The sequence below is a fragment of the Euphorbia lathyris genome, chromosome 10 (genome assembly GCF_963576675.1).
Source record: "Euphorbia lathyris chromosome 10, ddEupLath1.1, whole genome shotgun sequence".
In the NCBI taxonomy this organism is placed as follows: Eukaryota; Viridiplantae; Streptophyta; class Magnoliopsida; order Malpighiales; family Euphorbiaceae; genus Euphorbia; species Euphorbia lathyris.
Genome location: NC_088919.1, coordinates 35,400,838 through 35,416,170, shown reverse-complemented (window position 1 = coordinate 35,416,170; position 15,333 = coordinate 35,400,838). Strand labels below are relative to the sequence as shown.

Sequence of the window (15,333 nt, the reverse complement as noted above, 5' to 3'; positions counted from 1 at the left end):
ATTTATAAAACATCAAATAAAAATCACTGTAGAGATTTGTTTAAAAATCTCTATACAATCAGAAACTTAAATTATGTGTGATTTTAATTCAATTGAGATTTCTTTAAATCTAAAGACATTTTCCTCATTAAGTACAAATATTTAAGATACATAGCATATTTTCAATATCTTTCAATAAAAAAAATTTATTTCTAATCTAATCATTATTGCTAAACTAAAGATGAATATAAAAATTAAATTAAAATAAAATGTAAAATTTAGAATATGAAATATTAAAAACTAAAAATGTGATAATCCTTAAGAATTCTCAAGGAGAATCAAAATTATGGACAGGGTCAATTACCTAGACCGATTTTAAATAATGGTCCTGTCCATTTAACTTACCTGTGAATAATTTCAAGTGGGAATAAAAGAAAGTAGAACTGTATCCCACATTTTGAAATTAATATTATATTTTTTTTTTCTTTTTTTTTAGCATTTTTTAAGCGCTTTCTTTTTTTAGCGTTCTCAATTTAAGGATCTAATGATTCCGGTTGAATGCCCGAACTTCTGGTTCCGCGCATGAACAAGAACTACGTGCATGAACTGAAACTGTTGAAACTATGGTAAAAATCGACAATTCCTTCATAGGGGATAAGATAATTTCAAGGACTATATTCCCCATTCCTACTTTCTAATATATCTGTCTGAGAAAAGTTGATCAGCTATTTCTTAGAGAGATAAATGTAGGTGTTTAAGGAAATGATATGATAAAAGAAGAAATTATGCGGGTGTAATGTAGGAATTAAAAAAAAAATTACAAAGAGATGTAATATTTTGGTGAAGGATTAAATGTATAGAAAAGAGGTAAATGTGTTTGGGAAGAGGTCAATTTTCTGGAAAAATCATCTGTCACGTCTGACATCCTGTTTCATAAAATTTTCTTTTCCTTCTGATGTATTTGCATGTTTAATTTCTTTTCTGTAGACTCCTTCTGTGAATTTTATTGATAATCAAATCTCCAGGTTATCTTTTGAGAAACTTGGATTTTTTTTCTCTTTATCTGCAAACGTTAAATAACAACGAGGATTTAGTCCTAGCGACCATCCTCAAAAAAAAATAAAAAAAAAACTATAAAGAAATAAATACATATACTATAAACCAAGGTTCAGAATAAAACACGAAAAATATAAATTTTAGTTAAAAATTTGGCGTTCCCCGGCAACGGCGCCAAAAACTTGTTGAGCGATTTCCGCAAGTGCACGGTATATGCTTGTATTAATAAAAGATATCGAACCCACAGGGAACGCTTTTTAACTAAAACTTATTTTAATTCAGTTTTATTCTCGATTTTAGGTTTAACTTAAGAAAATCATTTAATTAATTGTATTAGTTTGTATTGGTTAGGATTAGATGAGGATTATATGTTGAACTTTAGAGAACAATTCTGTCTTGAGATTTGATTACAAGACAGAAACTTTCGTGTTTAGAATAAAAAGTGTATAAAACTTATTCGCATTAAGCAAAGAAAGCAACTATAACTTTGGTAAGATTATGAACATGGAATAATTCAAGAATTTACGCAATTAATGGGCTTTCAACCGTAGAAATCTCTCTGGATCGGAGCAGATTTCTACCTTAATCAAATTAGTATTTTATATCCGATAAGCCACGCTCACGATCATATCATCCATAAAAACTAATTCTTTCAAGTGTTCAACAAAGTTTCCTTGTAAATATAATTGTGTAAAACGTTTTAATGAAAACACCAGTTTATTACTTTGAAAATCATTTTGTCAGAATAACATCAAAATAACAACAGGAAGAATATATTGAATAAGATAAATGTATTATTAGTGAATTGTGAATCTTCACAAGTTAACAGAGAGGAAGAAACATGGATAGCATTTTGACGAAATCTTTGAGATCCGGGTTGTCAATCTTTCCCTCAAACTCCGTAGGTTTGTTAGACCCTTTTGCGCTTCAGCCGTTAGTTCTTCTCGCTGAATCTTCGGAATAGAGGCCGCTAGGTCCACTACCAGAATGAGAACTTGTCTTTGAACAATCTTTAAAACTAAACTAATCACTACTGTGTTTATAACTAATCTAAGAACAACTTGTGTACAGCAAGTTTGCTTTTACAGAAATGTAAACTAATCTGACTCATTTCTAAGTCAGAGTTTCTTCAACATAATAACAACTCTCATAACCCACTTAACCAACTTAATCAACACTTGAATTCTGAAATGAATCACTTATTTATAGTTGGTGAATGGTTGTAATTGCAGGGTCGTGTCCGCTGGTGAAGGGTCTCTTTTATCCAAACGAACAGACGCGTTTTTTGGATTTCTGACATATGAAAGCTGTGCAGAATTCTTCGCTGTCTCAACTGAGATTCTGAAAATCTCAGTCGAGACAGGGGGAAATGGAGAAAGCTGAAAAACTTCGATCTTCGGTGTTTGAGATTAGCATGTCGCGACTGAGATTCTGAGAATCTCAATCGTGACAGGGACGTTCTCCCCCATCTATCGGCTACTTCTCGTCTCCTTGAATCGGTCTTCTGATTAACACGTACTTTTGGCACGTAACTTAGGTTTTTCCCTCGTTTTTGCTCTGTTTTAGCTCCTATTTGGATTTAACCAAATAATTAAGTACCTTGCATCAAAAAAGTATATAAAGACGTAAAAGTACTATAAATGAATATAATTAGCATGATTTCAATGTAAATTTAACGTATTTATATATGATATTTTAGGTATATTTTGGGCTTAACAATAGTTACTATTAAACAGCACGTAAAGTTTGATGGAGTCTTCTCTGTGAATAGAAGAGGACGGAGTGGTGGTGGTTTAGCATTAGTTTGGAAGGCAGGGTTTCAGGTTAATGTCAAGAGTTACTCTGAGCATCACATTGATGTGGTAATTAATGATGTTCTGAATGTGGATTGGAGGTTAGTGGGTTTTTATGGCTTTGCTGATCGGAATAGACATGTTGAGTCATGGGAGTTACTAAGGAGAATTGCTGGTGACTCACAGCTCCCCTGAGTGATAATTGGGGATTTTAATTATATTCTGCGAGCAGATGAAAATATTGGGGGAGCCATGTTCCCCACCTATTTGATGCAGGATTTCAACAGAGCAGTTGTGGACTATAGTTTGTCAGAATTGGAGCTGAAGGGAAGCTCATTTACCTAGGAAAGAGGGAGGGGAACCGGGGTTTGGGTACGAGAAAAGCTAGACAGAGGCTTCGTTTTGCTAATTATCAATTCAAATCCTGCATCTCGGGTTACTCTGATCACCTTCCTCTCTTGCTCAGATTGGAACAGAAAGTAACACATAATAGAACTAAAAGATTCTACTTTGAAGACGGCTGGCTAAAGGAGCATGAGTTCACTGAACTGGTGACTTGGAGCTGGCTAGGGCAAGGTAGCAGGCCCGTGCCTGAGAAGTTAAAGGAGTGTGTGAGGAAAATGGCTGATTGGGGTAAGAATTTCAATGTCCATTTCAAGAGCCAAATTAGGAGATGAATGAATCAAATGGAATCACGATGGGTCTTCAATTACTCAATTCTTCTTTGCCAAAAGAAAACTGAATGAAGTATTGGAAGCTAAGGAGAGGTTCTGGAAACAGAGGGCTAAGGCCTTTTGGCTGACTGGGGGAGTCAGAAATACCCAATTTTTTCATGCCAGTATGAAAGCAATGAGACAACAGAATCTTATTACTTCCCTTTGTGATGAAGAGCGAGTAATTGTCGATAATCAAAATGATATGTTGGGTTATGCAAAGCAGTACTTTCAATCCGTCTTCACCGGAACTAGGGCAGCTGGGTCTGAGGCAGTGAATGTGATTGAGGCAGTGAATGTGATTGAGGTAGTGATTGACACATTGACAAATGACATGCTCACGGTTCCCTTTGAGATTGAGGAGTTCAAGAATGCTCTGTTTTCTATGAGTCCAAACAAATCTTCGGGCCCTGATGATTTGAGCCTAGGTTTTTTCCAATCATTCTGGGCTACAATTGGACAGGAACTGGGAGCGGCCTGCGCAAAATGGCTTAGATATGGGGAGTTCCCACCGGGCCTCAATGATACTACAATTATGCTTATACCCAAGATAGACAGCCCTAGATTGCTCAAGGACTTTCATCCGATCTCCTTTTGTAATGTGCTCTACAAAATCATTGGAAAGGTCTTGGCTAACCGGTTGAAAGGTGTTTTGCCACAAATAATTGGGGAGACTCAATTTGCTTTTGTCCCTGGAAGGTCAATAATTGATAATGTGCAGGTTGCCTTTGAAAGTATTCACTACATAAAAAGGCAGAACAGGGGGAGCTCTGGGCAGGTTACCTTGAAGATTGACATTAGCAAGGCCTATGATAGGGTGGATTAGAACTTTCTGAAATTGGTTATGATTCGCATGGGTTTTCATGAAACCTGGATCAGATGGATGATGCTATATATTACAACGGTTAGGTATAAGGTGGCAGTGAATGGAGAATATTCTGAACAAGTTGTCCCTGGCAGGGGTCTCAGACAGGGTGATCCGTTGTCTCCCTACATGTTATAGCTTGGTCTTGTCTTTCATTTCGGGAGAAATGGCTGCTTCTAAGCTCGTTCTAACGGAACAAATAGCAGCGTTTACCCGTAATTGCAAGGGACTGGGGATAGAATAGGTGAATGCAATCACCATCAAAGTGGGCGCTCAAGGGCCCACATATTATACTTAATAAATAAGTTTTTTCCCTTAAGTACTTTCCCAGTCTTTGTAAGCAGCACGTCAATATCAGAAAGCAAAGCTTGCTTAAGGCGTTTATGTTGGAACTATAGGATAAGGATGATTGGTCTTACACCCCTGACTAGCTGGCGCTTTTAGGCGCATTCAACATAAGGCATCCGTGAAGGCTGGAAGAAAATCGGGTGGGTGTTAGCGAACCATGACTACTGTTGCAGGCCGGTTTACAGAAAGACCGGGAAATAAGGCCTAAAGAAAGGGTGAATAAGCCAATAGAGATGGAAGGCTAAGAAAGCCAGGTAAAGACAGAAGAAAGCCGGGCTGGCTAGAGGCACTGAATCGGCTAGAGGCACTGAATCTTGGGGCTAAAGCGGGGCTAGAGGTTCATAAGCTGCGGGCGAAAGAAAGAAGGCAATGGTAATAAGAAAGAAGGCAATGGGAATGAAGAAGGGTTTTCATCCGCTATAGCCTTGTTAGCTATCAACTAAGCCTTTACCTAGGACTATATAATTAATACCTTGTTAGCTATCAACTAAGCCATCTTGTGTGCGGAAGTCCTATCCAAACTGATAAAGAAGGCTAAGAGTGAGGGCTTAATTTCAGGATGCAGAATCTGTCGAAGGGCACCATCGGTTACACACTTATTCTTCGTTGATGACAGTTTTCTGTTCTTTGGAGCAACTACTAGTGAAGCTACTAAGATTTTGAGTATACTAACCAAGTACGAGATGGCTTCGGGACAGGCTGTGAACTTGAGCAAGTCTGGAATTTTCTTTAGTGTGAATGTCACAGCTGATTTGCAACTTGAGCTTAAAGGAATTTTGAGGGTTAATGCACCTTTGGACACGGGTCGTTGCTTGGGGTTGCCTTCACTAATTGGGCGCTCCAAGAGAAAGATTTTTAACTTTCTGATTGAAAGGCTGCGGAAAAATTTCGGAGTATGGAGCTTCAGATTCCTCTCACAGGCAGGCAAGGAGGTGTTGTTAAATTCAGTGGCCCAGGCTCTACCTACCTTCTATATGAGTACGTTCCTAATACCTTTATCTATCTGTGATGAATTGCAAAAAATGATGAACTCATTTTGGTGGGGTATGAAACCTGATGGCAAAAAGAGGGATGGGTTTTAAGGACCTAGGTTATGTCAATCAAAGGACCTAAAGGGATGGGTTTTAAGGACCTACATTTGTTTAATTTAGCCTTATTAGGTAGGCATGGATGGAAATTAGTGAATAACCCAAATACTTTAGTAAGTAAAATGTTCATAGCAAAATATTTCCCAAGGAAAGACTTACTTTTCTCTGAATTAGGCAATAATCCCAGTATGGTTTGGAGAAGTATTTGGAGTGGCCTGAGTATACTTAGGAAAGGGGTATTGTGGAAGGTGGGAGATGGTAGTTCAATTAGAGTTTGGAAGGATGCATTGGTACCTAAACTGAACGGCTTTTGTTTAAATTCTTTTATGGTCCCTGGGATGCAAGATTTAAGAGTTGCTGACTTGTTGCTTGAAAATTGTAGGGGTTGGGATGTAAATAAATTGAATGGATGTTTTAGTGAAACTGAGGTGAGTGCCATTTGCGACATCATTTTACCATTCACCGTCAATCCAGATAGAAGAATCTGGAACTGGTCAAGAGATGGCTTTTATAATGTGCATTCGGGTTATATTGCTAGGATGGAGGTGGAGGAGGGAAGATTGGTGAATGGGGGTTGGAGGAGGATCTGGAACTGAAATATGCCCCCTAAATTGAAGATGTTCATATGGCAAATTTTCTCGGGTAGCCTACCCACCCGGGCTAGATTAGCCCAACGACGAGTTCCAATCACAATTGAATGTCCTGTATGTGTGGATCAGGATGAAACGGATAACCATTTATTTGTTGAATGTTGCTTTGTTGGTGATCTTTGGCAAATAGCTGGACTTCCAATACCACAAACTAATGGGATGAATTTTGCAGAATGGTTAATGCAGGAACTATGCGGCCCGAATTAGGAGATCATTGACCGGCTTTGTTGTGCTCTAAAGACAATCTGGGACCACCGGAACAGAGTTTTATGGCATATGACTTGGTGGCCTGCAGACACTAGTTGGCGCCACGGAATTGATGAATTTCGGGACTGGAAGGTTTACCAACAAGGCTCGAAGACTAAGCGAAAAGCAGACTTGGCGGCAAGGGCTATTAAATATCAGCGACAATTTCAAGAAGCCGGAGTGACATCAACAGCACAACAAGGGGACGGGTCTGCCCCATCTGTCGTTAACCCGTCTGATCCGACGCCATCGGCACCCCCACAGCAGCGATCAACGAACGGCGGAAATTTTGAGCGACGCCAACAGCACGCCCGCAGTAACAATCGACGAACGGCGGAAATTCTGAGCCGACTGCAACAGGGCTGCATGGTACCGATCAGGGACGTTCAAACAGCAACATCGAGCAACCTCGGGATAAACAAATATGGAAGCCACCGGCAAGGGGGTCAATGAAGTGTAATGTTGACGGCGCCATCTTTAGGAAAGCAGGAAGCTGCAGGATGGGTGCAGTGATTAGAAATGATACAGGTACATTCCTATTCTGTAGCAATAGTTTTGTTACAAGCGTTAGAGAACCTAAGGTGGTCGAGGCATTAGCACTACGAACGAGTATGATATGGCTTGATTCTATGCATTACACGAACGTTGAATTTGAATCGGATGCTAAGCTTGTTATTGATGCAATTTACTCCAACAAGAAGGATATCTTGGAGTTTGGAACGCTTATTCATGATTGTCGTGTTATCCTAAGTTCTAACCCTACTTTTTCAGTATCTTTTGTTAGTCGTTTAGTGAATAAGGTTGCACATTTGGTAGCTAGGCAGGCCTATTCCAATGCTAGCGATTTTTTTTATCTTTTGTTGTACCGAAATGGCTATCAAACGTTATTGTTGAGGATGCAAATCCCGTTTTTATATGAAATACTTATTTTGGGTTTTAAAAAAAAAAAGCTACACTATTAATTTGCATCTTTTCTATAAGTAAGAAATAAATTATATCTAATCTCCTATTATATAGTATTTATTGATGAACATGTTGATTAAACGAGTGAATAAACTTTGAAAAAATAAATGAAGGACTTGAATTATAACTTAATTGGGAATCATGTGTGGTCCTCTTGCACTATAGATTAGGTCATTTGTTGTGGTGTTAACTGTGTTAGCTTTATTCTCATGGAGCATCTAATTATTTGCTCAAAAAGAAAATAAAGTTACAAACATCCATTCAAACCTTCATTAAATATAAGACAGATAATACCGCACCCAATATATCTAAATTTGATTTATTAAAAAAGAAACTGATTAGTTCCATCATATCATGCTATGTGGTTGGTTAATAATTCACTTAATTGACACCATAATTGCTTAATAATTTATTAGAGGATCATCTACAAACATAGAGTAGAAGACAAATTGATATATATATAACTCATGATGTTTCTAAGTGTTACGACATCATTCTTTCAAATAGATGTAGGACGTAAACGAGGCTGGACGGTGTTGTATTAACCATCTTCGATCACTGGTTTATTGGGGATTTTCCATCCCCATCCCCAAATTACAAGTAGGCAAAATTCGGCTACCATTCCCTCAGGGAATCTCCATCTCCATCTCCATTTAAGTTTTTAGTTTTTTTACTCTTTTTTTTTTGTAAAACATCAATTTGTAGTATATATATTTTTTTTAAAGTTATAAACTACTATTTCAAGACATATAAAATCATAAACTACTAGATATAGAAAATTAACTAAACAATTGCAAACAAAGATTCAAAGCATAAAATAAAAACAAGTCCAAAATAAATTAATAATGTATATATTTTTTAGTTTTTTCTATATTCGGGTATTTAGTCAGGATCCCCATTAGGGACATTCGGGGACAGGGACACTTATAACCATCCCCACCTCGTCCCCGACTATCGGAGACAATATACAAACCATCTCTGTCCCATGTGGATCCCAAACGGGGATTCTTCGTCCCTATCGGGATAGGTCTCTAACAGGAATGGGGAATCCCCAACTAATTGACAGACCTAAATAGATGTATTAAGTTTTTTTATCTTTTATTTTCATACATATTAAATCTTTAATAATAATTTAAAAGGTAAATTCCAAAAACAACTCATGTGGTTTCATGTATTTCAAAAAAAATCATGTGGTTTGTTTTTACCAAAAAAAAAAGGACTGTGTTATACGCCATTACCCGAAAAACGGAAAATGGTTTAACACCGTTAAAAGTGATGACATGGCAAAGGGTAAAATTGGAAAAACGAATTTTTTTTTTATTTTTTATTTTTCTTTCCTACTCCTAAGAAGAAGAAGAAGAAGAAGAAGAAGAACGGAAAATAGAATAACACTGTTAAAAGTGATGACATGGCAAAGGGTACAATTGGAAAAACAAATTTTTTTTATAGAAGAAGAAGAAGAATCGTTTTTCCAATTTTACCCTTTGCCACGTCATCACTTTTTAATGGTGTTGAGTCATTTTCCGTTTTTCGGGTAACGGCGTATAACACAGTCCTTTTTTTATAAAAACAAACCACAGGTTTTTTTTTTTAAATGCATGAAACCACAAGAGTTGTTTTTGGAATTTATCCTGATTTAAATAATATAAACATTTATTGATAGACTTAATGTTTGTGAAAATCAAAACTTGAAAACTTAATAATGTATCTATTTAAAATATCATAGGTTTAATTTAAAAAAAAGTAAAAATCAAGTGTTCAGGGTTAGATTGTGATATCGGGCTAAATGATATCACATGAGTAACGTCGTCACTACTCTCATTACAACCTAGGCCCAAAGCATAATAAAGGTCCAAACGCATCTAAGACGGCCCCAGCAGGACAAAAACGGTTGATGCGGCCCAAGCCCAACAAGCGGCGGTCTATCACCAAATGTCCAAACCTCTAAGCCTTAAACGCATCAAAAGACCTTCTAAAATCCTACGAGATAAAGGATTCCTCCCAGGATTCGGAATCCTTGAGGGATACGAAATCCTAAGCTTGTAAGGATTTCTAAGGAGGTCACAACCTTAAACTTAATCATATATTATAAATACACAGGTACAAACACAAGGTTCGGTATGTTAACTACTATCTCTAAACTAGTCCACTCCCTTCCATTCGGTCCTAACTTAGAAACTGACTTAGGCATCGAATCGTGTTTGTGGGACTCCGGTCCCGTCTGACTTGCATATTGTTTTGTAGGCTCGAGCATGACGTCAGATCATCATCACAGTCAAGACACGTGACCAAGTTCATGTATCAAGTTATCATTTGTGCACTGAGCGTGGACTTCGATTATCCACCATCTGTCAGAATTTTCAGCAATGGCTCAATCCGGTTGAGTTCATTTGAAAATCCACCGAAGTAACGATTAAGATGTTGATCAGCGTGTGGAGCCTCAGCCCCGGTTATACCCTCGGTACCAGCTCCTAGCGGAGGAAGTATCCCGCAGATTCGCTTAGAATTTAGCGGCCATATAAAAAGAGATGGACGATGTAAAAGCCACGTATGGCTGATCTGCGGCGATAATTACGGAAAGCGAAAGAGTGTGAGCGAGAAAAACCCGTCTGAGAGGTAGAATCGGATGGAAATCCTCTGGAAGCCTAGGAACTTTTAGACGAAGGTATACCAGATCAAGGTAGATTTGACCAAAAAGATAAGAATCCAAGAAAATTGAAAAGAAAAAGTTTTCAAATGAGAGAAAAAGAAAAAATAATAACAACATATAACTTATTAATAAGAACTAAAGCTAAGCATTGTATTTCTTAAAGAAAAAAAAATAACATTGTATATAACATGGAAATAAATAATGATTAGTAAGCAAAATATATATTTAAGTTTCTTCATATATATATATATATGATTCCTTAACTTCTGAAAAAAATTAATTGACTTCGTAATCTTTTAAATAGATACATAGTTAAAAAAATTAATTGAAAAGTTTAAAATTTCTCTTATCGTTTTTCGGTGAAGTGTAGATTTTGCCCCTCACATACAAAATAGTAAAATTTTACCTCTAATGTTTTCAAGCAAAATCAGGTTTATCCTTAATAAAAATTTAAACGGACTTTATCATTATTTAATTGTCACTTTCAACATTCCAAAGTTCATCGATCAATTAAAGAAGTTTCATTAATTCCGATGAGAGGTTTTACGGGTTATTTTTAACTACATTAATGACATAATAAATATTTTAGACAAATTTGATGATTAACTTATATGTCACCAATTTAATTAATATTTTGATAGACAATTTTGATGATATAATAAATATTTTAGATAATTTTGATGATTAACTTTTAGAAAATCCAGTGTGACAACGTATTTTACTTGTAAATGTTAAAAATATAATCGTACCATTTTACATGTTAAAAGTAAATTTATATTTCTCGTAGAAAAAATTATATTTTATCCTTTCATTTCTACAATAAAAAAACATAACCTTTAGAAATCCATGAATATATAATTTCAATTAAATCAATCTTAGAATGAGTAATTACTACCGGTGTTTATTGTTATTATCTGGCTCATATAGTATTTTAGTGAGCAATATGTCAACTGGCAATTATTTTTGGTAGAAATCAAACCTGAATAAATGTAAGGAATCATCATTCTTTTATATAATTCTTAGTCAAATAACCATTTCAGTTAGTTAAATTTTCTAACTTTTATACAACTTTTATCATTCTTTTATAATTCTTTTAAACATCTTTAAGCTATGCATATGGCTGGCATACACTGATATTACAATAGAATTTAAGTAAAAGAGTAACCACGTAAAATGTGTATGAGCAACTTGAACATCAAATCTACTTCACAAAATGATAACTTGACAAATGTATCTATACAACTGGTTTTTTTTTTAATTTCATATCATCATTAATTTTTTGATGGAATTTTTTCAATTTATACTTTTATAGTGTAATCTAAAGTTAAAGAATTTCTATGGCCCCGAAATGAAGTGGAGAAACTATACTAATGTTTAGTTGTTATAGGACACAGGGCACCGATGTATTTTACTGCTCGTGAAAAGTAAAACAAGTGAAAAGAAATATTCACACAGACAGACTAATAGAATTGATGTTCGAGGAAGAGATAAGACTAAAATATAACAGAATAGAATCTTACCAGTTAGAACTGATGCTATTATATCATCATCGTATTTGAAATTCAGTAAAAGTAGAATGCCAAAAGCCCCAGAAAAGTTAACTCTTAGAGGCTGAGTAACATTTATATACATGAAACCAAATGTTAAGAACTTATCCTACGATTTGAACTAATCCTTCAAAAGAATGAAGGTAACATGAATAAGAAAATAGAAACCTAAACCTTCAGTAAGTAATGGCATCTTACTGTCAAAACCGCCTATTCCTCTACATCAAAGCCTTCACCAAGAAGTGAAAGGCAATCCAATATAGTATGCTATCAACAAAATTGAGAGCCCTCTTTCTCTAATTCAAGTTCAACACTCTCCTGTATCATCAGCAGATGATCCATCTCAATGCACAAATATATCACCAGTAGATGATCAATCCATCTTTGCTTCACCAGTAGATGAAATTTAGGCCCATATCTCCTATGGTTTCCTAACTACTACTATTTGTCATTCTGGGAAAAAAAAAATAGAAATATCATCAGAAGATGATCAATTACCGCAATGACATGAGAGTTCGGACCTTTTTCTCTCTTTCTGCCCTTTTAGCGCTTGAAGTCCTCTGTAGTTTCTGCAATTCCTGCATCACTTCTTTCTCAACTGTGTCAATTGAGTTCAAGAGCTTTTTCTGAGGTGTTAAAAACTCTGAATCTCCCGAGGCTTTATTTGTAACAGCAAGCAGAATTTTTGACACTTTTCCCACAGTAGTAGGGCAGCGCTTCAATGCAGTTCTTGGAGCTGGAGTCTTCATGTTACTGTGCTCGAAATGAGCACCTGGCGATGATGATTCAGAGGAGTTGCCAACCCGATACGTGTGGGGCGTTGGACTCTCAATTTCTTGGGCCCTGCTTCCTCCCACAAGTTTCCTTCTCCTTTCATATGCCTGATCATAGAATTGTTCCAAAATTAGGATAAATAGTTAAGAGCACACTTCCATACTTTTTTCTGAATACGTAGGTTGTATACCTACTGACAAAAGAATTATGAAATGAGGGTCAATCCATTCTGCCTTAACAGAACTTGAAAGGTAAGACAACACATTGGCACTAGATCAAATAGCTGTTGGGTTTTTCCACATCGGTTGTGGAAAACTGGGTAGGGGAAGACCTAAGCGAATTTGTGTCGCTGACACGACTTGATTTCACGGTTTTATATAATGGTTCATGTTAGCCGACCCCGAATCATTTCGGGACTAAGCCTTTGTTGTTGTTGTTGGTTGTGGAGAACTGGGTGTTTGGTTGATAAGTGTGAGGGAGAAACCTCATCCTTTCAACACGCCCAACAATAGTAAAATGCTATGTGACTGAATCACACTGACAGTTATTTGGGTTGGATGCTCTAGTTGAGCATCACTCTTTTAGTAAAAGCCACAGAACCCATCTGGTATGAACTCTGCAATAACATCTAATAAAAAGTTCAAAACTAGAACAGATTTATAAAACAACAATCTAAGTTAGAATACAAATTAAACAATGGAACGCAAAATAATGCAAGGCTAAGCACTGAACAAGGAAATAAAAACTTAAAAAGAAAAACAGATGGGATAACAAGGTATTCTCTTGGGATCTGTTGTAGGAAAATAACATTCTAATCATAACCATCAATAATGGATTATGAATAGATTTCCCAAAATGAAGCCAAAGACACTACATATACAAACAACTCAAATACTGTTAGAATTTAAGGCTAGAATTGAAGGCCCTAAAATTAAAAGTATCTCATAGCAAGCTTTCATTAAGACTAGACAACTTCATAAGCACTGAACATATAAGTCACAGTTTCTTGGTTAAGACTAGCATCAATATTGAAGTATTCTGACAGTTGAGTTGTCAAAATAAAATTAGGTACACTTTTTGAGAAATTGAGCATTATAAAGTTTATAAACTATAAAACTTTCATTATTGCCACTCAAAACAACCTTAAATGGATTGGAACAAACACGAAATTAGTACGTGTAAGTTAGTAACTTACATGAGAGGTATCTAAATTATTCTCTTCCATGGAGTAGTCAACCACATATTAAAGAAAAATCAGCCAACGTATTGAACAGGACTGAATTGAGAGAACTACAAAAGGAAAGCGAACAAATGGAAAGATTTCATAGAAGGTTATTCAATTATGTTGAGGATCTAAAAATTATTGGGCAAAGTCCGACTCAAATAAAGTGACGCATAGAGGGATCGAGTTGGTGAATTCCAACTATCCAACAAGAACGACAATCTCAATCTCAATCTCCATGCTTAACCATGAAAAAATTGTATTCATCAAACACAATCAAGCTAAAGTATGACTAATTACTCAACAGAATAAAAAGATTTTTCACTATCTTAAACCTAATGGAAAGGGAATTCCCGAGAATTACAGAATGAAACTTCATATAAAAAGTAAGAATGCAATTCAATCACAATATACCACATCAATAATCAACTATTAAAAGAACACCAAAAAGAAGAGGATAAAGAAAATTAGGGTTACCCGAACAATCGCAGTTATGTCACGAAGAGGAGTTCTCGGGTACCGGTAAGGTAAGACACGGTTCGATGCCCGACCTCTTCCATTTCGAGTTCCTCTACTCGCACTCCCAATAGGCATATTCTCTCTGTCTGTAGCTGGGGTTCTGAACATATTTCGACCTGTCCCAGCCTGGACTCTTGGAGTGCCTAAACCACCTCTTCGAGGGACAACAGGACTCGTTGCAATTGGCCGACGGATCGGAGGATTCAGAAGTCTTTCTAGGTCTGGCTGGTCTTGATAAATCCCAGGAGTACCAAACCGGCTACGAGCGTATAAAGAAGCTATATCAATGGGCCTTGACAATCTGTCTCTAGATTCTGCCATTGTGTATCGATTGCAACTGAAAGAAATGTAAAGACATCAGAACAATGAGTAGTAATGAAAACAGTAAAGAATCTCAATCTTGAAATAATTGTTAAACAGACAAGAAAAATAATAAGCGAGGATCATCAGAACAAGGAAATAGGAAATGGAAGTCTACAATAGAGCAGTGAAGAGAAGAATCCGGCTACTGAAAAAAGAGATTGTTACCTTTGAATTGATAGTTTTTGGGAGAAAGAAGCACTGCAGATAATGAATTAAGTAGGAAGAAGAAGATATACTTTGGGTGAAAGCAGAAATGGCAAATTTTCAAAATGAAAATTTGGGCGGTATTATAGGTGAAACTTGAATGCTTGGCACGTGCTGAATTCAAAATTCAAATTATGTGCTACCACGCTCCATTTGAAATTACTATTTTCGTCCTCTTCTTTTTGTTTTGTTACTTTACTTAGGGCTTGTTTGAATTGTGGTTATTTAAAGTAAGGGGGTGTTTGGTTCAAACTTCGGAATCGGAATTGGAATCGGAATCGGAATGCTACGGAATCAGAATCGGAATGCCTATTTATTTCTTTTGTTTGGTTTAATCTGGAATCGGAATTCAA

General features: G+C 36.3%; 1 protein-coding gene across 1 annotated transcript; it reads right to left on the bottom strand.

Moving 5' to 3' along the window:
* Nucleotides 1–11,852: 11,852 nt before the first annotated feature.
* On the bottom strand, nt 11,853–15,024 carry LOC136208425 (protein POLYCHOME-like). The gene is made up of 3 exons (XM_065999287.1): nt 14,942–15,024; nt 14,372–14,750; nt 11,853–12,779 (listed from the first exon to the last, which is right to left on the bottom strand). Exons 2-3 carry the CDS (start codon nt 14,732–14,734, stop codon nt 12,393–12,395), a joined length of 750 nt encoding a protein of 249 aa, XP_065855359.1. The 5' UTR covers nt 14,735–14,750; nt 14,942–15,024; the 3' UTR covers nt 11,853–12,392.
* Nucleotides 15,025–15,333: the final 309 nt, after the last annotated feature.